The sequence below is a fragment of the Meriones unguiculatus genome, chromosome 1, assembly GCF_030254825.1.
Source record: "Meriones unguiculatus strain TT.TT164.6M chromosome 1, Bangor_MerUng_6.1, whole genome shotgun sequence".
Taxonomy (NCBI): domain Eukaryota; kingdom Metazoa; phylum Chordata; class Mammalia; order Rodentia; family Muridae; genus Meriones; species Meriones unguiculatus.
The window spans coordinates 133911755-133936414 of record NC_083349.1 but is presented as its reverse complement, the minus strand read 5'-3'; the positions used below and the strand labels follow the sequence as shown (position 1 = coordinate 133936414).

Here is a 24660-nt window from a genome sequence, read left to right as displayed (position 1 = left end):
CACCTTTGAAGCACACCAACACTCACCTTAAAGGGATGGATACCTAGAGTATTCTGAGAAATGTCATGGCAGTTCCTAGTGAGGTAATAGGTATTTAATTGATGCCTGAGCATCTGTGGCTATACACCAAGAACACTGCATATTTTGAGCAACCAAGCACGTTACTGAATGTCAAATAAACCGTCTTTCAGAACAGAACATGTCTAAAATGCCAGCCAAATGTGAATTTCAAATGGCATCAAATAAAACTTGCTAAATTCTAGATCTTTGTCTCTTAGAAAATCATTATATAATATGACAGGAAAATATAAAGTTTCTTTAAGAATGTGGTATCCAATAGTCTGCCCCATAAAATAAAAATAAATAAATAAATCTAGCTAGTTTTAGTTATTCAGTAGCTTATCTATAATCTTTGAACTCGATTTTCTCAAATTCTAAGTTGAAATTAAAGTACACCAGAAATATAAAAACAAGACTTTTGAGCAAGCACTTCAAAAAATAACACATATTTCCAAGTAAACTCAACAAAGGTATTTGTTAATATTTTATTAGTATTTTCTAACGGACAGAACATAACACAAACCAAATAAAAACTTTAATCTTTTTAGTTAAGAAAAATAACCGACATTCTGATTGTTCCCCTGTGTTAAGAAGGAAGGGGAGCACTGTAGAGCAGTTAGGCACAACTGACACTTACTGTACAATGATATGCACAAGGTAATTTTTAACAATTAAAATCCTAAAATGTGCTCTTTAGTTTTCCCTTATAATACAGGAGCCATGCTCCCATAAGCAAAATTTTCTAATAAAAGAATTTTACAAGTGACAAAAAGACTTTTAAAACAAGTCCTTAATTAAGGTGCAGCAACAACGGAATGAAGTTGTTGGATTAAGAAGACAGTTAAACTATATCTCAAAACATTAAAAAATGTACTTATTTTACAATTACTCAAGGAAACATGCATTAAATAAAAATATTGCACAAAATTAAAACCGCAGATTGTGAAATTTATGTTAATTTAAAAAATGGTACACTTTCATTACACTTAACTGTGTGACTTATTTTTTTCCCCAAACACCTGCAGCACAAACTCAGAGTGATGAAACTGATATACTGAAGAAAGTTTTTGTTTTAAATTAAGGCTAACAAAGTGCATCCATTGCTCCATGGCACAACTGTTTCCAGCAACTGCACGGAACACCTTAATTGCAGGAAATACTCATCTATGTGCTCTGCTTAAGTCATACGATCAAATTTCAGGTGAATGAGATGTGGTGGTTTCTATGTAGTAATACACTACCTGAAAAAAAAAAAATCACAAAACCCAAAAGAATGATTAATTTGGAAGGTTCCTGACTGAAGGCACCGCTGACTTAAAAGCATTCAGAAACTGAACCTCAACAGACATAAAGCCTCTCCGTGTAGATGTTCATAAATGCAATAAATGCACAAAATAAAATAACGTTATAAAACATAGGACACTGTACTTTGCTTACAGCTTACACACTCCACACAGCTGGTCCAAGCCAAGGTTAGGCTGCAGCTGTAGCTTAACCATACTCTCCGCTGTAAAACAGAGAGGCGTAAATACGCGCGACCATTCGACAGTTCTGCTCTGCAAATATAAACTCTCTTCTCAACAAAAATTACTTTAAAAAACTATTTACTCAAATAGTTTTGTTTTTGCTCTTTGTTTGTTTTGGTATGACTGCAGTTGTCTTGCAGGGCTGTTAGAAGAATTTGCATTTTATATGACCTCTTTTTCCCCTGGTTGACAGTTTTCTCACTTTATATAGAAATGCTTTTTCGCATGTACACACTAGGCTCTTGCATGAATCCTTCTGTATACACTTAGATTTATTCATGTAAAAATATAATTGAAATGGGAGGGCATGTATGAAATTATTGCACTTGTGGCCAGGCTGACGCTTCCTGCAGACTTGACATACCCAATTTTAAGCCTGAGGCTGAGGAAGGGGCTGGCAGGGCAGGGGAGGGGCAGGAGCATATGACGAGTACAAGAAACATTTCTCCTACTAGAGAAACAGAATCTTTTTCTCACTTGCAAGTTGCGAAAAAAAAAAAAAAAGGTTTTACTTCTGAAAGACATGCAACACATGCTGAATATATGCATACTACAAAATATGCACAGCAGCACTGATAACATCACAAAGCTTTGCGGAAGGCTTCACAGGGTAAAAGGATCCAAGTGAAGGCAAGACACAGTACCCTGCTCCAATCTTAAAGCTCCCGAGTAACTAGGAATCGACACCTGGAAGCACCCAAATGTTCTTTAACACTAGGATACTGACTCGGTGCTGAAAAGTAGCTTCACTATTTTAAGGTTTTAGTGTTAAATGTTTTGAAAACAAAAAGAGCTGATGTATCCAAACCCTTAGTCATGGGAAGTATTTAAAAGTACAGAAATCCTGCATATATGAGATATGAAGACTTCCTAATGGACAAAATGAAGGGAACACTAGGAAATGCAAAGGCTTCAAAACTGGAAAAGGTATTTTGCTTCACTGATATAAAATATTAGGGAGTTAAATGTATACACCAAAGGGTTTTGTGTACTAGCTTTATTTAGAATTTTACATTATGTGAAATATAAATAAAAGCATATTTTAAAAAATAGTACAGTTCTGTTTTCATTATTTATTTTCATATATGTACACATAGGAGAATTAGGCATTTGTATGTTTATACAGGGCTATAAGCTCATTGACCCTTTGATTTTCTATGTCGACAGTTACCTAAGGCATGTCTAGATCATAAGATTTAAATTTATCATATGGTAACTTTTAATAGAGTACTGTTTTCATTTCCAATTTTTAGAAGAACAGAATGTATTTGGCAGTTCTTACAATAAATAATTCCCCTTCTATATAACCAGTAATCTGTTAAAGATTAAAAAAAACGAACTGATAAGAGCTACCACATGCTTCTTCTGCACAGAATGCCACAAGGAAGTGGAGAGTAGTACCGTAAGAGCAGAGCGCAGCCCTTAAAGCACACAAAAATCAATACAAATTTTTATCAATGAATAATAAATCCAATCAAATTCTGGTGTGATTGGCTTATTTTATGGTGCTTTCCTTTATACCACAAGACTGTCATCTGGGGCAGGGTCATTTCCTAAAGTAAGGGCATTCTGTAACTTTCCCCAGGCCTTGAAACAATCGTTCTGAAGATCACTCCTGCCAACCCACATGATAGCAAAATGCTGACAACGACCCAGGAGATCACTGAGTGAAACAAATCTCTCCCAATCACACACTGCAGTCTGCAGCTATTAAGCTAATTAGTTAAGTTACGTATGAATCATTGTTTTGTGCTTCCCACAGCTCTCATACACACACTCTGGCACTTTGTTACTGGTGGAGAATGCTGATTAGTTTGGAACAGAAGAGACCAACTCCATCCCTGAATGAGATGGGGCAGTATCCTCTCAGTGTTGTACGTTATGCTGCAATCACGTAAGACACAGGAACCTATCTTGGTAGTGGCTGGATTACAGACGAGAAGGAGAAGAACCAGTCATATGGATGTAGTAATCTCTTCTGACACTGAAAGACTGGTGTAGACACAACATTATATGAGTTACGGCCCAGGAGATCTGTCCACTCCATTAGTCTGACAAAACGAACAGCAGCTTCACAGGTTGGAGTGTCACCTTTTTTGTAAAGAAGGCGCTTGAGTACTTTGAAGTTTTTGTTTATATTTCTGCATCTGCTTTGACCTTGAATGAAGTTTGTTGAAAAGTTCACGAAATTTATACTGTGGAAATAAGGTTTCTAAAAAGCCTTCCAAGAACACATACACCATTCTTCTATTTAACTGGTTGTGCTGAAACATTTCAAAAACACGAAGAATACCTTTCCGTGTTGTCTCAGCTCCAATAATGTGCTTCAGTTCGTCTGAATGAAGTAGAGAAAAATACAAATATTCATTCCCCAGAAAAAAAAATACTACCTAAATTATGGTCATAAAAAATCTAAAGCATACAACAGAGTGAGTCATCAGCAGTAGGTATCAAGTTAATGAGTGGTGTGTGACAGTGACAGTCTTACGCACACCCGCATCTAGCTTCACCTACACTGTAGACCCAAGAGACAATACAGCAGGAAAGCCAGGAGCCATACACATACGTCCCAGAGCACAGTCACAACCCTCTCTTAATTCTCAGGTAGTTCTCACTTCCTTTCCCCCACTACCGAGGGAAGGGTTCTAATAACCAATATCCTTATAGCTGTACAGATCTGTAAGAGCTCATTTACTAAGAAGTTCACAGTGAGATGTCTACAGTGAAATAAGAAAATGCGCTCTGCAGAAGCAATAACTGCAGCTGATTTTGCTACTTGGGCAGGACGAGGATAGGATTGTCCCTGGTAAACAACACATCAATAAACAAATGAGACAGAAATTAAAATTGGTAAGAAAAGAAGGTAGAGAAATTTGCCTCGAGTTTAGAATACCTGTAAAAGAAAGTAAAGAATGGAAAAGTTGTCATTACCATGAGGGGGAGCAAGTGTGCAGTTTACAGATTACCACAGACGGAAAATTGGACAACTAGATATTACTGTCCTGGAGTCATTCATAAGGGCCCCAAGAACAAAACCATTATTTTGCTGTGTTAGGAAGAAACAGCAAAATTTAGAAGTGTGCAGACATAGAATGTACAATGTTAAATAAGTAAGATCACACAATCTCAGAGAGAGAAAAAAAAAACCCATTCTCCCTCATGTATGGAATATAGTCAGTAATGTAAATATATATATATACACACACGTATGTATGAATGTATATGTAAACAAAGGTACATGCCTGTACTGTATAATATGCAAAGCAATAAAGGCTAAATATTAGATAAGGAACAACTGATATTGGGTAATGGATATGAATTACAAAAGCTGATACAGAGCTAATTGTTTTTCTAGTTTTAAATCTGTTGTGGGGTTTTCATTTTTTTGGTGGTAGATAAATACATGAAAATATATTCAATAGTGAAAAAACAAGTTATTCTAAGTGTACAAAAATTCACTGAAATGTAGGCTCTGGATCTGGTTAATTTTGCCATGTGATGTTTATTTTCAATATTATTTTTAATAATAAAGTTTTGAGAAACATAAAAACACTTGCAACTTCCAAAAGGTCTATATTTAAGCAGAGATAGACTATAATTTAGCATAAATATGTGACCTTAATACAAAACACAGGATTAAGTATATATAAAATCATACAATTTTCATCTCTTTCAACTTCTGTAGGCCTTTTTCACAGCAAGAGTTTCTCTGGCAACTCTCTGCATCTGGAGCTCACACGACACTGCTTTTCAGCTGCTGTATTATTTTCCTCTTTAGAACTGATCACCTCCTAACATACTGTGGTTTATTTACCTGTCTGTTGTTCCCATGGAAGAACATAAGCTTTGGGAGAGCGCCACGGTAAGCCTGATGCCGAGCGCACAGCCTGAACTAAGAGCCTTGCAGCTGTGTCAGGCCACGGCACAGTCTGCTTTATTAGAACGGAAAAGCAGCTAGCTCACGGTTTCTTTTCATTTTCTAAGTGTCAATGCTTTATGCCACCAAATGTAACCCCCTATGGGGAAAAGCAACTGCAATGTGGCAGGTTTCTAATTTAAAATGGAAAACTAAACACTGAAAATTTAATTTTATAAGAAAAGTCAGCCACGGTAGCTTATGCTCAGGTCTATAATCCCTGAACTTGAGAGACTGAAGCAGAACTGCATTGAGTTTCAGGCCAGCATGGGCGACACAGTAAATATCACACCAGCCTGGGCCATAGCGTGAGGCCTCACCTCAAAAGTAATAAGAAAAAGAAGGAAAGAAACAAAGTAAAACTCTAAGAAGAAAATAGGTAACAACAGACAAGAGAACGTATACATCCATCTTATCCATTCTCTACATCCACAACTAGCAGAGGTAAGGTACACCTAGGCATTTATTTATAGTCACGTTTTTACAGGCTTTCTTTCTGAGGGAGGAAAAAACAAAGGATAAGTAAATCTATACTAATGATATAGCATTATCACAAATAAATATTCAAATAAGTCCAACAAAATGCTTATTTCAGAGTTATGCTTTAATAAGGATTAATAACTGATCAATGAGTTACCTGCACACCAATGGACATTTATTCTAAGTTAAACATTCTTTCTTACATTTCCATAGTTCGCCTTGTGTTTTCAGTGGGGTTCATGTAAAGCAGGCTAGCCAACCGCTAGGATTAAAGGCATGTGCCTGCAATGCCCACTATATTCTGTGCTAGGGACCACATGCAGGACTTTGGCAGTGCCAGGCAAGCATTCTGCCAACCGAGCTATAACTTGGGTTTTAATCATCTGAAATGAAGCAGCATCCTGCTACTCTCACCAACTACAAACCCCTGTTTCCTCATACACAAAATTATAGAGTTATAATGACTCATTCAAAGGATGGCCAGGAGGATTTGTCAGAGTACATGAGAACTGGGCAGCACAGTACCTAGTAAATAGTAAGTCACCGCCTGGGGGTCATTATAAGAGTAAAAATGAGCTAAATTAGCACAGTATCAATATCAAAAAACAAGAAGAAATAAAAATAAACCAAATTTCAATCAAAATGTATTCACTCACCTGGCATAATTGCAAATAACTTTGTTTTTCCTGCAATTCTTGTTCTCATCCGAATAGCTTTATCTCTACATGGAACAGTCTCTGCTAGAATGCCATTGGGCCAAAATGCATCCCTATTTAAGAAAATTAAATAATGTTTGTAAACAGTTTCATTTTTCTGATGATACTAGTTGATAACATCATTTACTAACTGCTAAAAAATAAAATATTTGAAGAAAAATAGCATTTCTAAAATTTTATTCTGACAAATGAAACATCATTTCAGTTCAATGCATAGTTCAATTTAGGCATAAATATACACACAAAAAAGTAGGAGATGAATTCTGCACCTAGTACCTCACAAACACTAGTTAAATGAAATTTATGGATCAACACATGATAGATATTTAATCTCCAAAGTGGGCACCTGCTAAGAGACCATCTCACAGACATCCATGCACAGCCCTGGAAATGGACACCCTGACAGCTTACCGGCTTTCTTGGATATGCTATTCCATTCTCACCTCATCTAACTTAGCCAGCAAGAATCTCAAGTTGATGCCTGTAATGTACACCACAATCAACTCATTCTCCTTAGACTTCAACCCTGTTTCTTAAGGTTTGGTCCAAGATTACCTGTACTGGAAAGGTCTGGAGAAATGAGACTCCATAAAGCATCGGAAGTATCCACCCTTCTGCCCCTGAGACACCATCTTAATACTGTCACATATGGATGTGCTGAGCCACATCCTTTGTTATCTGGGCCACTGGCTGGACATGTCCACAGAGAAATCATCCTTAACTTGACTATAACTCTTGGGTCTACGGAAATAAAACCACCTTTACTGTGCAGACCTCCTACCAGTTAAGACAATCCAATCATCTCTGGAGAAAGGACCCACGCAGGGTAAACATTCCCAGGTGAGTCCAATCTACAGCAAAGGCTGAGATCAGTGCCACAGAAAAATTCACCTGCCCTGACAGGAACACGCCAGGGCAGGTAGTCCTTTGGGCAAACCGCTTTCGTTCTCCAGCCCTCCACTGCCTCACAACAGAAGCTGCTCACCTGCTGAAGCGGATGTGAGGTCAGAAAGCATATGGGGCTTGGGGAGAAGCAGTTAGTGTAACGCGGCCACCTGAAGCATAGATGTCAGGAATTCCTATGTATCGCCTGTCTTCACATTTACAAATGGGGTTTACACATCTATTCCTATCGACATTCTCCCCCAAACCTACATCTTCTCTCCCTCCCCAGTGACTGTCAGGGAGAGTGCTCTCAATCACTGTCAACCGTAAACTTCAGACTTAGTGTGTCTGCTGCTCTTCTTGTAGAGCTCCTGTACTTCTGGGCTCAGGGGTATTTTCTGAGACTCATACTCCAACCAAGGTACATTCATGGAGATAACCTAGAAACCCTGCTCAGATATAGCCCATGGCAGTTCAGTGTCCAAGTAGGTTCCCTAGTAAGGCGAACAGAGACTGTCTCTGACATGAACTCACTGGCTGGCTCTTTGACCTCCCCCCACCCCCGAGGGAGGAGCAGCCTTGCTAGGCCACAGAGGAGGACAATGCAGCCAGTTTTGATGAGACCTGATAAGCCAGGGTCGGATGGAAGGAGAGGAAGACCTCTCCTATAGGTTGACTTGGAGGGGGCATGGGAGGAGATGAGGGAGGTAGGGTGGGATTGGGAGGGAATGAGGGAGGGGGCTACAGCTGGGATATAAAACGAATAAAATGTAATTAATGTAAAAAAAAATTTAATTAAAAAATTAGTGTGTCAATGTTTAATTTGTACTGTCCTCAAATATTTACCTAAAGGTCAAACCAATGACAAATATATTTTCCTAAAATTGTCAATGACTGATTTCTATGACAAAAAAAATGTTAAGTTTCTGACACAGGGTTTTCAAATGCCCAGGCTAGCTCCTGAATTCATAACACAGTCAAGGATGATGTTTACCCTCTGATCTTCCTGCCTCTATCCCAAGCCCTACCGTGCCCAGCTTTCTAGTACCATGTCAATGATCTTAAAGCTATTGTATAGGATAAACCCTAGCCTATCACTTTAGAAATGTTCCCTCCGTGCCTTTGCTAGTCTGTTTAGAAAATCACTAGCTAAACAGAACAACGCTTCGCTATTAGTAATTATCATGTGTGCATATGCATGGTGTGTATATCTCTATGTGTGTATATGTGAGGGGGGAAAGGGGGCCCAAGGGCCACAGTGGATTCATGGAGGTCAAAGGACAACTGCATAGGAGTAGATTTTCTCCTTCTACCTTTACGTGGATTCCCCAAAATCACACTCAGGATGCCAGTCTGGTGTGCCAAGTGCCTTTACCTTTTGAATTTGCCTCCAATATTTTTTAATTCTCATACGCCTTTGCTCATCAAAAGCAATGTTAAGGCCAGGAAAGAAACAAAGACCATTAAGTGCACAGTTAGCTGGGTCTGGCAATGCTACCCTCTGCTTTACATGGAACACGCGACTGTGTCTTGAGGCTTACCTGAACCGCTTCACTGAGTCAGCTACCTGCTCAGGTGAGGTCATCCAGTCAACATGGTCAACTATTTTTCTGAAAGGAAAGAATTCTGAATGAGGATGCCGAAAGCCTTTAAAGCAAATAGAATTGACACAAGTTTCACAGAGTAACATTTTAATGTGGGGATAAGGTGCTTCTGAGAAGAGAACTAACGATCTTTAAAAGCTCTGAGGAAAGCGTCTGCACACAGGCAAGCAATTCACTCACCGAAGTGCACCAGCTCACCCTGGGCTCTCAGCTAGGCAGCAGCCACAGTTACCTGTTAATAGTGTCCCCATAGGTAGCTCGAATGAGTTGCTGGAGTAAATTCTTGATGTTTCTTCGCAACCACTGGTTTCTCTCCTTCAAGTCAAATACCTCATCCATCAGAAGAAGCATCACCCTAAGTGGAATATTGTCATCCACCTGAAAAATATGAGAAAACAACCAGGATGACTGGAGTAGGTGCTGTACGGTGATGGCTGTTTCTACTGAACAAACAACGCTAGAGACGATGCCACATTGAAACCTTTAAAAGCTGATGCTGCATTTTAATTCAGAAAACAGTACTTCTAACAGCTAGTTTTATGGAATACAGAATTTTACAATCCTGCAATGTTAAGTAAACTCTTAGGCTGTAGTTTTAAAAAAGCTTCTCAAAGTGGATTCATGATGATAATCCTATAAAAATATGACTTAGCTATAACTTTTAGCAGTCTGATAACGTAATGCTAAATTTGAGAATTATTTTCTGGTAATAATTTTTCATTAGAATAAAAGTATTTGGCCACGTGGTGGTATTGGTGCATAACTTTATTTCCTCTACTCAGGAGGCAGAGTTTGAGGTCAGCCTGGTCTACAAAGCAAGTATCAGGACAGCCAGGGCTACGCAAAGAAATCCCATCTCCAGATAGATAGATAGATAGATAGATAGATAGATAGATAGATAGATAGAAGACAGACAGTGGGACATATAAATAACTGTATTCTTGTTATCTATATTTAACAGATGAAATAATGAAAAATATATGTTGCTTAGATAAATGTTAATATATAGCTATATATATGTGTATATATACACATATATAAGTATTTTCAAAAAAGAAGCTAAAGTACAACCCAATAAATAACTAAACTAACATTATAAACATATGCAAAATTTATGCTTTAATTAGTACAGTTATTATGTTATTAATATTATGTTATTAATATTAGTATACTTGCTATAATTGGTAGAGTTAATCAGTAAATATAATTAAAAACTTAAAATAACTAATTAGTATACCTATTCAGCAACCAAACTAATAAATTAGTATACTTTTTTTGTGCACTTTTTGTCTCATATTGCTCTGTTTGGGCACTTCTATCTTTCTGGTCTTTGCTTGTATATTATAGTTTCCAATTTTGTGTTTTTATGATTTTAGGGTTTCATGCATGTATGTGTTCCATCTTTTCTCTTTTTTTTAACTTTTATTAATTATACTTTATTCACTTTGTATCCCCCCCATAAGCCCCTCCCTCGTTCCCTCCTAATCCCACCTTCCTTCCCCCTTCTTCACCCATGCTCCTCCCCAAGTCTACTAATAGGGGAGGTCCCCTCTTCTTCCTTCTGATCTTAGTCTATCAGATCTCATCAGGAGTGGCTGCATTGTCATCTTTTGTGGCCTGGTAAGGCTGCTCCCCCCTCAGGGGGAGGTGATCAAAGAGCAGGCCAATCAGTTTATGTAAGAGACAGTCCCTCTTCCCATTACTATGGAACCCACTGGTATACTGAACTGCCATGGGCTACATCTGCACAGGGGTTCTAAGTTATCTCCAATGTATGGTACTTGGTTTGAGTATGAGTCTCTGGAAAGACCCCTGTGTTCAAATTTTCTGGTTCTGTTGCTCTCCTTGTGGAGTTCCTGTCCTCTCCAGATCTTACTATTTCCCACTTCTTTCATAAGATTCCATGCACTCTGCCCAAGAGTTGGCAATAGGTCTCAGCATCTACTTTTATAAACTGCAGGGCAGAGCCTTCCAGAGGCCGTCTGTGGCAGGTTCCTAACTTGTTTCCTGTTTTCTTCTTCTTCTTCTGATGTCCATCCTCTTTGCCTTTTGGGATGGGTATTGAGCATTTTAGTCAGGGTCCTCCCTCTTGATTAGTTTCTTTAGATGTACAGATTTTAATAGGAAGGCATCTATCCAAAAGAGGCTCAAGTACACAATAAGGACATTTGCTCAACCATGTTTGTAGCAGCTTTATTTGTAATAGCGAGAAGCTGGAAACAACCCAGATGCCCCTCAACTGAAGAATGGATACAGAAATTGTGGTACATTTACACAATGGAATATTACTGAGCAATGAAAAATAAGGAAATCATGAAATTTGCAGGTAAATAGTGGGAACTGGAAAGGATCATCCTGAGTGAGCTGTCCCAGAAGCAGAAAGACACACACAGTACATACTCACTCATATAGACATATAATATAGGATAAACCTACTAAAATCTGTACATATTTTTCTCCTTTTAAAAATTGTTTTTGTTTGTTTGCATGCTTGCGTGTTTTCTAAAGAAAGGGGAGGTGGGTTGTAGAGTTGGGTGGATGGAGATGTGAGGAGGACCTAGGACAAGTTAGAGGAAGGAAATGCATGATCAGAATATTTTATATGTAAAGTTTTAATCAATTAAAAGAAAAAATATGTTAACATACTTACAAGTATAAAAGCCTTCAGTCAATGGTGTAAAAAATAATAGAAAACAGCAAAAATACTTTTATGTGAAAAATTACACATGCACACAGAAAATAGTTACTGATTTAGAACTATATATAATACAAAAAATAAAGGCAGCTGAGCTAAAAGAAAAATGAGGAAAAGTCTGAGACACCCACAAGACTGAACACTGAAGGCCCAACACACATAAATATGCAGAACCACAAACACTAGCTCGTGACAGGGTGTAGACTGCTAACTATCATGTGCTGTGGGCGACAATACAAATACAAATGGCACACACAGGATTGGAAAAGTATTTACTAGCACATACTAAAACTTATTTATATACATTTTCTGACTCAGGAATTTAATTTTTAGGTAGAAGAATGTATATTTATCTTTTTCAATTTTAATATGTGAACTAAAATATTCAGAGTTCTATGCATAGTCCAATATACAAATTTAAAAGATTAAATATAAATACTACAAAGGCACAAGTACTGACAAAGAACAACTAATAACATAGCATAAAAGACTATCACAGGTTGAACAGCAACCAAAAAACAGACTTTAGGGAGTATATCCTTATAGTTTCACTTAAAAGTATAAAATACAAAAGCCATGGAAAAGTTAGGAGAGCACTAAATCTGTTGGTGAGGAGGATTGTGACGTAATGGGAGGAAAGTGGTTTCTAGGCCATAGTGATTTCTGGGTTTATGTTTGTCTGTAAATTAAAATGTTGAAGTCAGGAACATACGTCCAACCTGTAAAAATTTACCAGGTTTAATATAATATAGAAAACTGAATGAATGAAACATTTTTAAAAACACATTTATTAAAAAAATCAGCCAAAAATGATTGGAATTATAGCTTAAAATTACAGAATAAAGTTATTTTGTAATTAAGGTTACAGGATAAAGTTAACTCACATTATCATCAAGCTGAGCTGAGACTCGACAATGTTCAGGATCTGAATCAGTCTTTGTAATTAGAGGAGGCACCTAAACATTAAAAAAAAAAAAGTAACATGGTAAAATATCCTAACATCATCATAAACCAAAACAAATACCAATATTTGATTTGATTATTGGTACAACAGGTTAACAAAGCTTAACATTCTAAAATTTGAAGTCGGCATAGCCAGGGAACAGAATGCCAATCTTCTTTTATTTTAAGAACTCTTTAAAGTATGTTAATTATTTGATAAGGAAGAAAAAAAAGAAAAACCAGTGTTAGCGGCAAAACATCTGGCAACATAAGAAAAACTATTAAGACCACATATTTCAAAGCCTAGGAAAGTTCAATCATCCACCCATCCACCCACCCATCTATCCATCCATCCATCTGTCTATTTGTGGGGAGGGGTGTCCAGGGTCATATGAGTTGCCATTAGGAGATGCTGTGTGTGGTGCCATTCATTTCAATGTTTCACATTTTCACAGTTACAGATAAGGACAAAGCACCACTTTGAAAGCATAATGTTTAATAGAAAAGCAACTGCCATAACACTGAGGAAAAGCTGTGTTCAATAAATATGTGTATGTGCCATTCAGATTCACATGGAATTAGCTATGACATACACAACTCAAGTTTTAGGTTTATGGTTTGTCTTTTACAACTTTGATAGTACCCTTAAAAATAAAATATGTCAAAATTATTTTACAAGTGTTAGAACTGCAACAAAGGTACTTAGTCCAACCCACTGTTAGGAATCAGATAAAAAGCTTCCTGGAAATCTCTGTATTGTGCAGAAGTACACATAAGGATAGGTGGAGACACCAACCAGTTAAAGGACTGCATCTTTGATCTGACAGGCCTCCAATGCTTGAATGAGGAGGAATTAGAAATCAGAAGTTGCTGAGATCCAGTACTTCCTCACAACACCCTAATTCTCCCTTTTGGAATGGTAAGGTATATGTTCTGTTAAACTGGATGTTAGAAGTATGGTATTTGGTTTTTTATTTTTACAGAGGGTTACAGTTAAGAGATTGCCTTGAGACTCAGAGGAGACTTTATATTTGAATGAATATTAAGATAACTCATTTTCAAATACAGCATATTTATTTGCAAAGGAATCTATACCATTAAAGAATCAAAACAGCCCAGTACAATGAACTGATATAAAATAATAATTTTGTTAATTTTAAATATTTATTTTAAATGAATCTGCAAAATTCTACCACAACAGAGAGTAGTGAATGAAAGGATTTTTAGTATAAGGTTCTGACATAAATTTCCCCTTTTTAGCTTTTCTTTTTTTTTTTGTATGTCTGGAAATTTTGGGAAGAAGATCAATACATCTTAGTTGACATAAAAAGTATGCTTCAGAAACCACTGGAAATATCTTTTTACCTTAAAAAATGACTGCTTGATGTCTTGACCTAACCTCTCTGACATTCTGCCAACGTTGTCAGACATTTTTGTCACTCCTTCTGCCAGGCTATCAGGAAGGGATTTGACTGCATTTGAAACATTCCTCATAGAGTTGCGAAGTGGATTTACAAAAGTGTCCATCTAAAGTGAAAAAGAAGTTATACTCAGACCAGTTACATAACTCAGAAACCTAAGGAAATATAGAGTGCAACCATAAAAATATAAAATGACTTCCCAGTCAGTAATATGCTATTGCCTTAAAAAACCACAACTGTTGACATGGTATACCTTAAAAATACATACATGGATGATTTTAAAATTTGACTGAGAAAGAAACTATTGGGATAAGGATAGCCTTCACTGTCCATGTATTGAATAAATTCTGAATACCTTCCCAAACAAACTTGATACAAACAGAATTAACTATTGTTTACTTCTACCATAATCCAAAGTAATCCAAAGTGAGGCAGTTTGCCAGAGCATGAGGCATCTGCCAAAAGCTACATACAGAGTGGGGCTTACCAAGAGAGAGAAGTTTGTTGCAATCTTTAGTGAGCAAAGCCACAAGGGTGGAGCCATCTAAGCCTTTGGATATCAGACATGGAACTACAGCTACAAGTGCAGTTTCCCTTCTGGATGTCGGTGTTGCTGAGATCCAGTACTTCCTCACTATGCCCCAATCCTCCCTTTTGGAATAGTAAGGTATATGTTCTGTTAAACTGTATGTTGGAAGTATGTGATTTGCTTTTTGATTTCTATAGAGGGTTACAGTTAAGGGATTGCCTTGAGAGTCAGAGGAGACTTTGGACTTTGTGTCGAGACGATGAAAGAGTCGGGGTACTTTTAAGTCAGACTAAACACATTTTCCCTCCTATTCGGCCACAAGCCTTGGGGGCCTAGAGCGGGGTGCGGTGGTTGAAGTGAGAAAGGGCCACATTCTTGAACCCTTGGCCCCAGTTGCTGAAACTGGAAAGGATTAGCAACTGTGAACTTGTTGAAGGTGTGTCATTGTGACAGGTTTTGGGATGTAAAAGGAGTTGCAAAATTCAGTGGGCTATATGCCTCCTACTTGCAGAGCAAGATAAAGCTCTCAGCTCCTGATGCCACATCTTTGCTCTCACACCACGGACTACAGATCTCTGAACCATATGCCCCCAAAAAACTCTTTCATGGAAAGGTTGTCTTGGCTATGGTGGTTTATCACAGTAACAGAAAAGTAGCAAACACAGCCACTGGTATATATTAGTTATATAGCCAATATACCTAATGAACTATTCAATCTTAGTCAAGAACACACAAGTAGAATTCATGTCGTTGTTTGTTTTGTTTTTCAAGACAAAGTTTTTCTGTGTAGCCCTGGCCGTCCTGGATCTCTCTCTCTCTGTAGACCAGGTTGGCTTGGAACTCAGAGATCAGTCTGCTTCTGCCTCTTGGGTGCTGGGATTAAAGGCTTGTACCACTACATCCAGATGGACATACAGAATTCTAAAAAAAAAAGCCTTATGAGAATATCTACCACATTTAAAACATACAATTAAAGGGAAACTTGTAACTCTCTAATATAACATAATATCCACTAAAGAGAACTTCACAAGGATAAAGGTCCACTCTATGATATCTTCTACAAATATAGGGTTTACAAACACCTAGAAAGTGTTCTGAAATGTTCTGAAAACAGACAAGAAAGAAACAAGCTTTAAAATTATGAGGCACAGAAGCCAGCCACAGAGGGCCAGTGAAGCACACCCTCAGCATCATTTACACAGAGGGCCAGTGAAGCACACCCTCAGCATCATTTACACAGAGGGCCAGTGAAGCACACCCTCAGCATCATTTACACAGAGGGCCAGTGAAGCACACCCTCAGCATCATTTACACAGGTGCTGTCTATTCTTTATGCTGCCAGCGCTGCTCATTTTTCTGTTCTAGTAACGTAACATACAAATGGAATTTTAATGGATATTTGTACTTCTAGCTATGGCTAAAAATGACTGTACACAATATAAGAGTAAATAAAAAGTTACTTCAAACAGAAAGAAAGGCTGCTTGTCACTTATTCTGTCTATGGATTAATTGTTCTGCAGATTTTTTGAAAAGAAAGAGAAAATCAAGAGTTTCTAAGACATTTCTCCAGCTGTGAAAAGCCTTTCATAAAAGTTTGTAGATTATTCAATGATTACTTAGAAGGATCTTTAGACTTTATTAGTAATTAAAAATATAACAGGCAACTGATATGTATGATCGTGCGATTATTTAAAATGAGAGTGTATACTTAATATAAAGTTTCTTTATCTAAAAAGACTGTTATCAATTATTTAGTTAGAATTAATGTAATCACCAAACAGAAAATAAAAAAAATACCTACAAGATAGAAGACTAGAATACATCTCTATTGACATTCAAGATTGGACATATAATCACTGAAAATAAAGTATTAAAATATGCACTTGCACATATGGCCTCCACAAGTCCACTGATAGGGGAGGTCTTCCTCTCCTTCTTTCTGATCCTAGTCTGTTAGGTCTCATCAGGACTGGCTGCATTGTCCTCCTCTGTGGCCTGGTAAGGCTGCTCTTCCCTCAGGAGGAGGTGATCAAAGAGCAGACCAATCAGTTCCTGTCAGAGACAGTCCCTGTTCCCATCACTACAGAACCCACTTGGACACTGAACTGCCATCTGTTCAGGGGTTCTAGGTTATCACCATCAACGGTCCTTGGCTGGAGTATCAATTTCAGAAAAGACCCCTGTGCCCGGTTTTTTTTTTGATCTGTTGCTCTCCTTGTGGAGCTCCTGTCCCCTCCAGGTCTAGCTCCCCCTTCTTTCCCTGCACTCTGCCCAACGGTTGGCCATAAGTCTCAGCAATCTGCTTTGATACCCAGCAGGTTAGAGCCTTTCAGAGGCCCTCTGTGGTAGGTTCCTGTTCCCTGTTTTCTCCTTCTTCTGATGTCCATCCTCTTTGCCTTTCTGAATGCATCTAAGATTACTAAAAAGTTATAAAGGGTTACTAAACACCTTCTGAAATCCTGCTTCTGCTCTTATTATTACCAGCAAACATTTATTAGTTATGTGTGGGATATGTTTCAACACAAAATAAGATCTTACTTGATTTACACAGTGGCTTAAAATAAAAGGTAAAATCTTGATTTCTTGAGAAAATTAAAGTAACACAATGAAAAATAATACAATGATGGTCCTAGCAGAGAAGGAACCAGGTCTCTGAAGGCCTGTTTACAAGGCTTTTGTTCCAAGCCCAAGTTTATACCATATCTTAAATCAACTAAAAAACTTTAAATAACAAACATTTCACTCAGGAGGTAAAAATACTTTCAGAACACATCCTATTTAACATTTTTCTTATATTCAATTCACTAAAAGACATTTCCTCCCAGTAAAAATACATTTCCTACTCAAAATAATAAAGAGCTTATAAGTGATTTTAGGCAAACCTTCTTAATGGACTACTTTAAAAATTTGTTTGCTTGTTAAAAGTTTGTTTGCTTGATTTTCTTTTTTTCAAGCTCCACTAAATCATAATATGAGCTTGTGTAGAAGAAATGATGAACCAGCTCGCCTCCATCTTGGGCTTTAAAGGCATCTTACACTAAAGACAAACTTGGTTCATTCCTGTTTGTGACTGAATCTATTTCTCAAGGATTGGGAAATGTTAACCACAAATGGTTCTGTACTGCCTGCTCCAGGAAATGACAACCATGTTTTTGGTTAAAAAAAACTGTAACAACCTTGCCACCCTACCTTTGTTTCAGAAGGTTGTTATGACAACCTGTTGTTACAGCTACCTACTTTTATGACTACTTTGTGACTAGCTCGCAGCCACATCTTTGTTTCAGGAGGCCTTTATAACTAACTTAAGTGCGCTTTAATTAATTTGGCCATGATGACTCAGGTCATCATCTTTGCATCTTTGAGATTAATAGATACTCCAGGCAACAGTGAACTGACAGAAGCCAACCTGCCAAGACACACTTCACATATCATTTTAAAATATGTGTAAATCTGTATTTTTCTTTTTTGAAAAAAGAGGCATGGCCAGTTGTGGTGGTGCACACCTGTAGGATTTGCTGAAGGAGGTAGAGGCAGGAGGATCATGAGTTCAAGGCCAGCCTGTGCTACAGTTTAGGGAAAAGAAAAACAAAAAAGGAAGCATGAAAGATCTTAAAAGGAAATTTAATAGTGTGTTTACCTTGCGAGCGAAATCACCTTTCCCTTTACTGTAGGCTTTGTTCTCAAGGAAATCATACACACAATGAGCCAATGCCGGGGATGCTTTCATCATTTCGGGAGCTAAGAGTAACTAACAGGGAAAAGGAGGCATCTTCAGATGGTGAGATATAGTTTCATTTTGTAAAAAGTTAAGAACATAAAATACTTCAACTTTATTCTATTTTCTGGCTCCACAGCTTATCCACATTTCAAAACTGTTATATAATAATGCTAAAGTTTAACATTAATATAAATAGAATTTTGGGATATAAACAAAAACTTTCAAGTGTTACAAAAAAGTACAAAAAATACTGCTTTCACAAATGCTAGTGAACTTAATAATCTAGCTTTGTTCCTTCTATGCCACAAGTTTTATCATACTGTGTTCATGAGCAAAGAATACAATAGAGCCAGTCACCTTTAAAAATAGAATTATAGTACCATATTTGGGAAAAGTAATTTTATCAAGTGTATAGACATTAACTGATTTTGTTTCCTTTGTTTTTGTTTTTTTGAGACAGGCTTTCTCTATGTAGCCTTGGCTGTCCAAGACTCACTTTGTAGATCAGGCTAGCCTCGAACTCATGGAGATCTGTCTGCTTCTGCCTCCCAGAATGCTGGAATTATATGCGTGTGCAACTGCGCCCAACTACTGATAGGGATTTTAATGGAACTAAAACTCAATATATTTAAAGCAAAACATCTAACAAGTTTTATAAATACAGTATTCATGCATTCAGCTTCAAACTGGGAAAAAAATGAAGTTAAATGACAGCCCTTTCTTCCTTCTCTTCCTGTCCTTTCAGTATACAGTAACAGGGAATTAGAATTACAGTTATAAACAAAGCCAGAAGCAGCTGTGAATATTTAAGAGAGGAAAAAAAATCTTCTAGGCAAAATATCCAGTACATTAGCTTTCAAATTTCACTAAATTCTAAGGGAGAAGCTTTCTAAATCTGTTTCTAAAAAAGTCATATAGTAAATACGTAGGTTTACGGCCACAGAGTCTCTACTGTATCTATACAAATCTACTGTGTGTTACAAAGACAGGAAGAAGAGGGGGAAGGAGGAAGGGAGGGAGGGAGGGAGGCAGGGAGGGAGGAAGGAAGGGAGGGAGGAAGAAAAGAACGAAGGAAGGAAGGAAGGGAGGAAGGAAGGAAGGAAGATGGATGGAATAATAAATAATGGATAATAATAATAAATAATAATGGAACAATATCACTGGGTGATGCCTTTCTCAGACATGCACAATCATTACAAACCACTAGCTAGGATAAACTTGAAAAGGTTCATTACTCTACTTGGATTCTGGGTGTTCAGGTATAGAACATATCCCTGAGCATTCTATCTGTCTACACAATATGGAACTTGTAAAATATGTTTTGTTATTTCCTATGAGGAATTTTTATGACCAAGATGATGGACCTAGGAACTACCTGCAGCTCTATTCCTCTCTTGAACTATTCTGTGAACAAAAATGTACTAGTTTTTGTGGCTACCTGAAAAGCTACTATGTATTGAACTGAAAACATTTAACTGTTGGGTATACCATTTGATATGTGTAGTTACATGACCTACAAAATGTGTTACACATCCACCTAAACATGGAGAATTCAAGGTGTGATGTCTCAGCATATCACTAAATACAGAAACAATAAGCTATTAAAAAGACTCATGTCACATTCGACACATCACAATACTGAATTGTTTTGTTCTTACTGCTAATAAGGCTGGAGACGGGGCCAAGGGCCACAGGCATGCCACATACATGCTGCACCAAACACAGCTCAAGACAAACATCTACTTTACATGTGCACTATAGCATATGAAACCCACAGGAAACAGTAAAATCGCCTTACCTGCAAATAGGCATTTAAATCCTTTTTTCTCTTTTCTAAAAAATCTCTATCCATATTGTTAAAAGTCTTTTTACCGGGAAGCTTCAATATGCTTGACAGATTTTCAAACTAAAAAAGACAAAATATATTCAACAGTTCTCTTTTTAAGAGAAATAATTTTCTTGTAACAATTTCAGTGTCAAAAGTACCTACAGATAACTTAGGGCTATATTTTCTTACAGTAAGCAAAATATCACAAACATATTGTCCCCAAAGCCCAAACCACTGTTATCCTGCTTCATCATAAAGAATTGCCAATGGAGAATAAAATGGGCATCCAGCCATATAAAGTTTCACTTTGGTGCTCTAACTTTCAGATTAGTCAAGATTTCATAGTAAAGCAGTAATAATTTCCTTATCAACCATCTGACTCATGAAGAGACTATTAAGAAATTAAAATTTTATTCAAAGTTATGACATTATAGCTTTATAAAAATCTAATAAACTATTTTAATATTAATGACTGAAATAATCACTGTAATACATGTCTTTAAAAAGCAGAAAAGACAAATTACTAAGTATAGGCAGTAACCATATTACAACTCTATATACACTTATAATAAACTTTAATAATCTTTCCTTATCATTTTATGAAAAGTAAGTCCATAAATTAAACTATGAAAAAGATCTCGGAGCCATTATCATGTTATTTCTTTTTTTAAATGTTCATTTTTAAATTTTATTAAAAATTATTTTGTCATACAATATATACTGATGACAGTTTCGCCTTCCTTAACTGTTCCCACTTCCTCCCCACCCTCCCTTTGCGTCCAGATTCACTCTCTTTCTGCTTCTCATTAGAAAAGAATATTCTTCTAAGAGATAAGAACCAAATGTAACAAAATAAAATATAACAAGATAAAACAAAAGCCATCATATGGAATTTAGACAAGGCAAACCAACAGAGGAAAAAGAACCCCAAGAGTAGGCACAAGAATCAGAGACCCACTTGTTCACACACTCAAGAAGTTCCATAAAAAGATCTAAACTGAAATACATTACATATACATGGAGGTCCTGCTGCAGACCCATATAGGCCCTAGGGTTGCTACTTCCGTGTCTGTGAGGTCCTATGAGCTCTGCTCAATTGATTCAGATTCTGCTTCAATTGCTCTCCATCCAAACTGGCTCTTACACTCTTCTGCCTTCTCTTCAAAAGGGTTCCCTGAGGTCTCTAATCTGACTCACTTTCTTTTTTATGTAACAAACACAAAGCAATATGGCAGTCCAGCCTTTACAGACCTAACGTTTACGTGCAACCATGACAGTAATCTACAACACCTTCTCAAGCAAAGGCTGCTGCTATAATGGTTGGTAAAATAGCCTACGAGAAGGCATTTACCTATCCATGACCTGGCACAGCCAGTACCTGAAACTTTAGGCAGTGTCCTCCCACTTTCCATATTACGTACACTAAAGGAAGCAGTTTTTAAACCATCCTTCATTTAAAATACATTATCTCTATGGAGAAACCCAATTCCTGTTCAGACATTAAGAGAGAGAAAGAGAGAAAAGGAGGTTCAGAATATTCCCATCCCAAACTGGAAGATTCAGACAATTAAATGCAGTGAGAAATCTAATGGTTGTTCAGAGCAAAACAAGAACAAATCCATTGCTCATTATATATGTGAAATGATAATTTTGCTTCGATCATTATCAAGAAGAAAAAATTGAATAGAGGCAATATGTGGAAAGCACTCTGTTGTAGTGATAACTCGGGTATTTGGTTATACATTAAGCAGGAAGAAACAAGTCTTCATTGGATACAATATGTAAAACAGAGTTTCTGGTGTATCAAAAAGCCTTTTAAAAAATGACAGTTTGTGGAAGTCAACATCCTATGCTGCCCTGAAAGGCCTTACCTCTAGTACCTCATAGTATAACCACATATGATAAGACAGGGTACTTAATGAGGTAATAAAGTTAACCCAAGGCTTCTGAGGTAGGCTGTACACCAACATGACTCTGCTGGTGTCACCGCACACACCAGGTATGCAAAAACAGCAAAGAGGCCTGAGTCCTGGCCTGGGACAAATGAGGACCCTGAGAAGCCAAACCTTCTAACAGCCAGATCTTAGACTCAGAGCATTTGGAGTTTTAAAAAATAATTTCTGTTGTGTGATTTACCCAGTCTCTAGTATTATATAAACAAAATGACAGTACTCATTAAAATAAGAATTACTTCCGTAAACTTTAAAGTGTTAACAGACAATAATTTAACATCACAAAACACAAAGTCTAGGTTTTTAAAAACAAAATAATTTTAACATTATCTGCTTGGAACATCAGTTTTCTAAAATACTGTCCTGAGAGAAGGCAATACATTTTATGTAACCTACCACATATAGAGAAATATTTTGAATGCGACAAAGAAAAATTTACAAAAAAAAGACCTTACACAGATTAGATCAGAATGTCCTTAAAAAGAACTCATACTGAGATTTCTATTTTTTTTTTCCTGAGTATGGTATCATCACTGTGATACTACTGAAATTCAATGTTACTAAATTCAAAAATTTATAAAATCATAGAATATGGCTCCTACTCAGAACAGTAGGTAACCTATAATACACCCATCAGATTGTAATGCTACTTTATGGGACTGTTATTGAGGCTAGCTATTGGGCTTTATGTTCTCAAATATTGGAACTTGACTGCTGCAATTAGTTGTTCAGAATAAAAGCCAGGCTTGAAAAAAAAAAAAAAAAAAGAACTCATACTAAATATAAAGCGTAGACACTCTAAGCTCAAAGATTTTACCTTTCAACATTAAACACATAAGGTTAGGTTTTTAACAAGCCACTAAGATATGATGAAGTACTCTGAAATTAAGAAAAATTCAAAATGTGTTAATATTCAAACACATAAATGTCCCTCTCCATTTGTACAATGAATAACATCATCACTGATATCAGTGTGTTTGCACACTCATGCAGATTTCACTAGGGAAAGCAGAAACGTGCTGTGTCTACAGGAGTTTATACTTCTAGAGTCAAGAAACTGCTTATTTGGTTCACTGCTAGTTCCCTAAAACTGAGAGGAGTGAGGCACAGGAGAAAAACTTAATGTTTTTCAAGTAACTGAACGGGCAGTTCAGGCCATTTGTAAATGCATGTAAAATTAAATTCTTAACTCTTAGTTTATCAATCTTCTTCACAAATGTAAGACTAATCATTAAGCTCTGTAAAGAAAATAAATGATCTTTTTCACTATTTACTTAGATTCAAAAAAGCATTACTCACTAAATTAAATAAAGTACAAACAATTTTAAAATCCTTTCACTTTTAAGCACCACTTAGAGCTAACATTTATTTGTGTTAAGAGAAAAAGTTGCAACTATGTGTACAGAGAAAACGTCCTATAAAACCAAATTCCCATAAATTTTTACTAAGTGAAACTATTCTTGGGCATCAATAACATTTAAGCACTTCTGAGTGGTTTTGTGCATAAAAGCAGAGCTATATGAACTGTATGCTCTCAGACACAATCTAATAAATAAACAGTAAGTAGTTTCCCTCCCATGTAAGCTGAAAACTTAACAACAAACCAAGCTAAACATAAAGAAAAGATCTATTAACAAAAATATAGAAATGAAAAGACATGTCCAAAACCAATCACTTATGTCATTCAAAATAGTGCTGCTACTGAGGCAAAGACCTACTGTTTTAATCACTTTAATCAACACCTATTGTTTTAATCACTTAAAGCTATTAGTCTATTTTACTCTATCTGCAGAATATTTTAATGAGATTATCATGTATCAACTATATTTTTCTGAATATATTACGTGAAAAAGGATATTTTCTGGCTTCTCTAGTATAGTGTTAACTTAAATCCAATTACATGTTATCTTTAATTACTTTACTGGTCTGGCACTACTTATATAATGAAAATTTTGAATGAAAGACTTTCATGAGTAAAAATGAGCTCTACAGGTTACCTATTCCATCTCACCTGGTATTGTGTTTTCTAAGTTAAGAAAAACTAGCTTATAAAAAAAAATACAAAAGAGAAACACTTTCTTCTCATTTAAATTTAAAGATCTTTATAGTTACTTCTACAAAACAAGATTAAATTTAGTAAGAATTTAAAACAGTATTTGGTTAATGCCAGGTTTCATTTTTTTAGACTGTAGTTCAAAACAATTTAAGCCAAGGATCCAGGTTTTAGCATCACTGTTGGATGGAAGTACCATGCAAAGTAACAGTAGATTTGAATTAGGTCTCCAAAAGCCACCACTGTGTCCAAATGCGAGACAGCAGTCTCCTTACTTGCAGAAGAAAACCACCTCTCAGAGCATAGGGTCCCCCTCCCATCCTTGTACTCCATTG

At 36.7% G+C, this 24660-nt stretch overlaps 1 protein-coding gene across 6 annotated transcripts in view; it reads right to left on the bottom strand.

The window, feature by feature from the left end:
• Positions 1 to 531: 531 nt before the first annotated feature.
• The window catches only part of Snx13 (sorting nexin 13), a 106887-nt gene continuing 82758 nt past the window's right edge, over positions 532 to 24660 (bottom strand). For 3 of the 6 annotated variants that reach the window (XM_021653696.2, XM_021653697.2, XM_060367149.1), the window contains 8 exons: positions 20291 to 20398; positions 18412 to 18522; positions 14190 to 14351; positions 12767 to 12838; positions 9420 to 9565; positions 9125 to 9193; positions 6639 to 6751; positions 532 to 3921 (listed from right to left, as the gene is read on the bottom strand). In XM_021653696.2, coding sequence (XP_021509371.1) covers positions 3674 to 3921; positions 6639 to 6751; positions 9125 to 9193; positions 9420 to 9565; positions 12767 to 12838; positions 14190 to 14351; positions 18412 to 18522; positions 20291 to 20398 — 1029 coding nt within the window. In that variant the 3' untranslated portion in view covers positions 532 to 3673. Of the gene's footprint in view, positions 3922 to 6638; positions 6752 to 9124; positions 9194 to 9419; positions 9566 to 12440; positions 12602 to 12766; positions 12839 to 14189; positions 14352 to 18411; positions 18523 to 20290; positions 20399 to 24660 lie in introns of those variants that run through there. The other 3 variants (XM_060367133.1, XM_060367137.1, XM_060367142.1) reach the window with 3 other exon arrangements.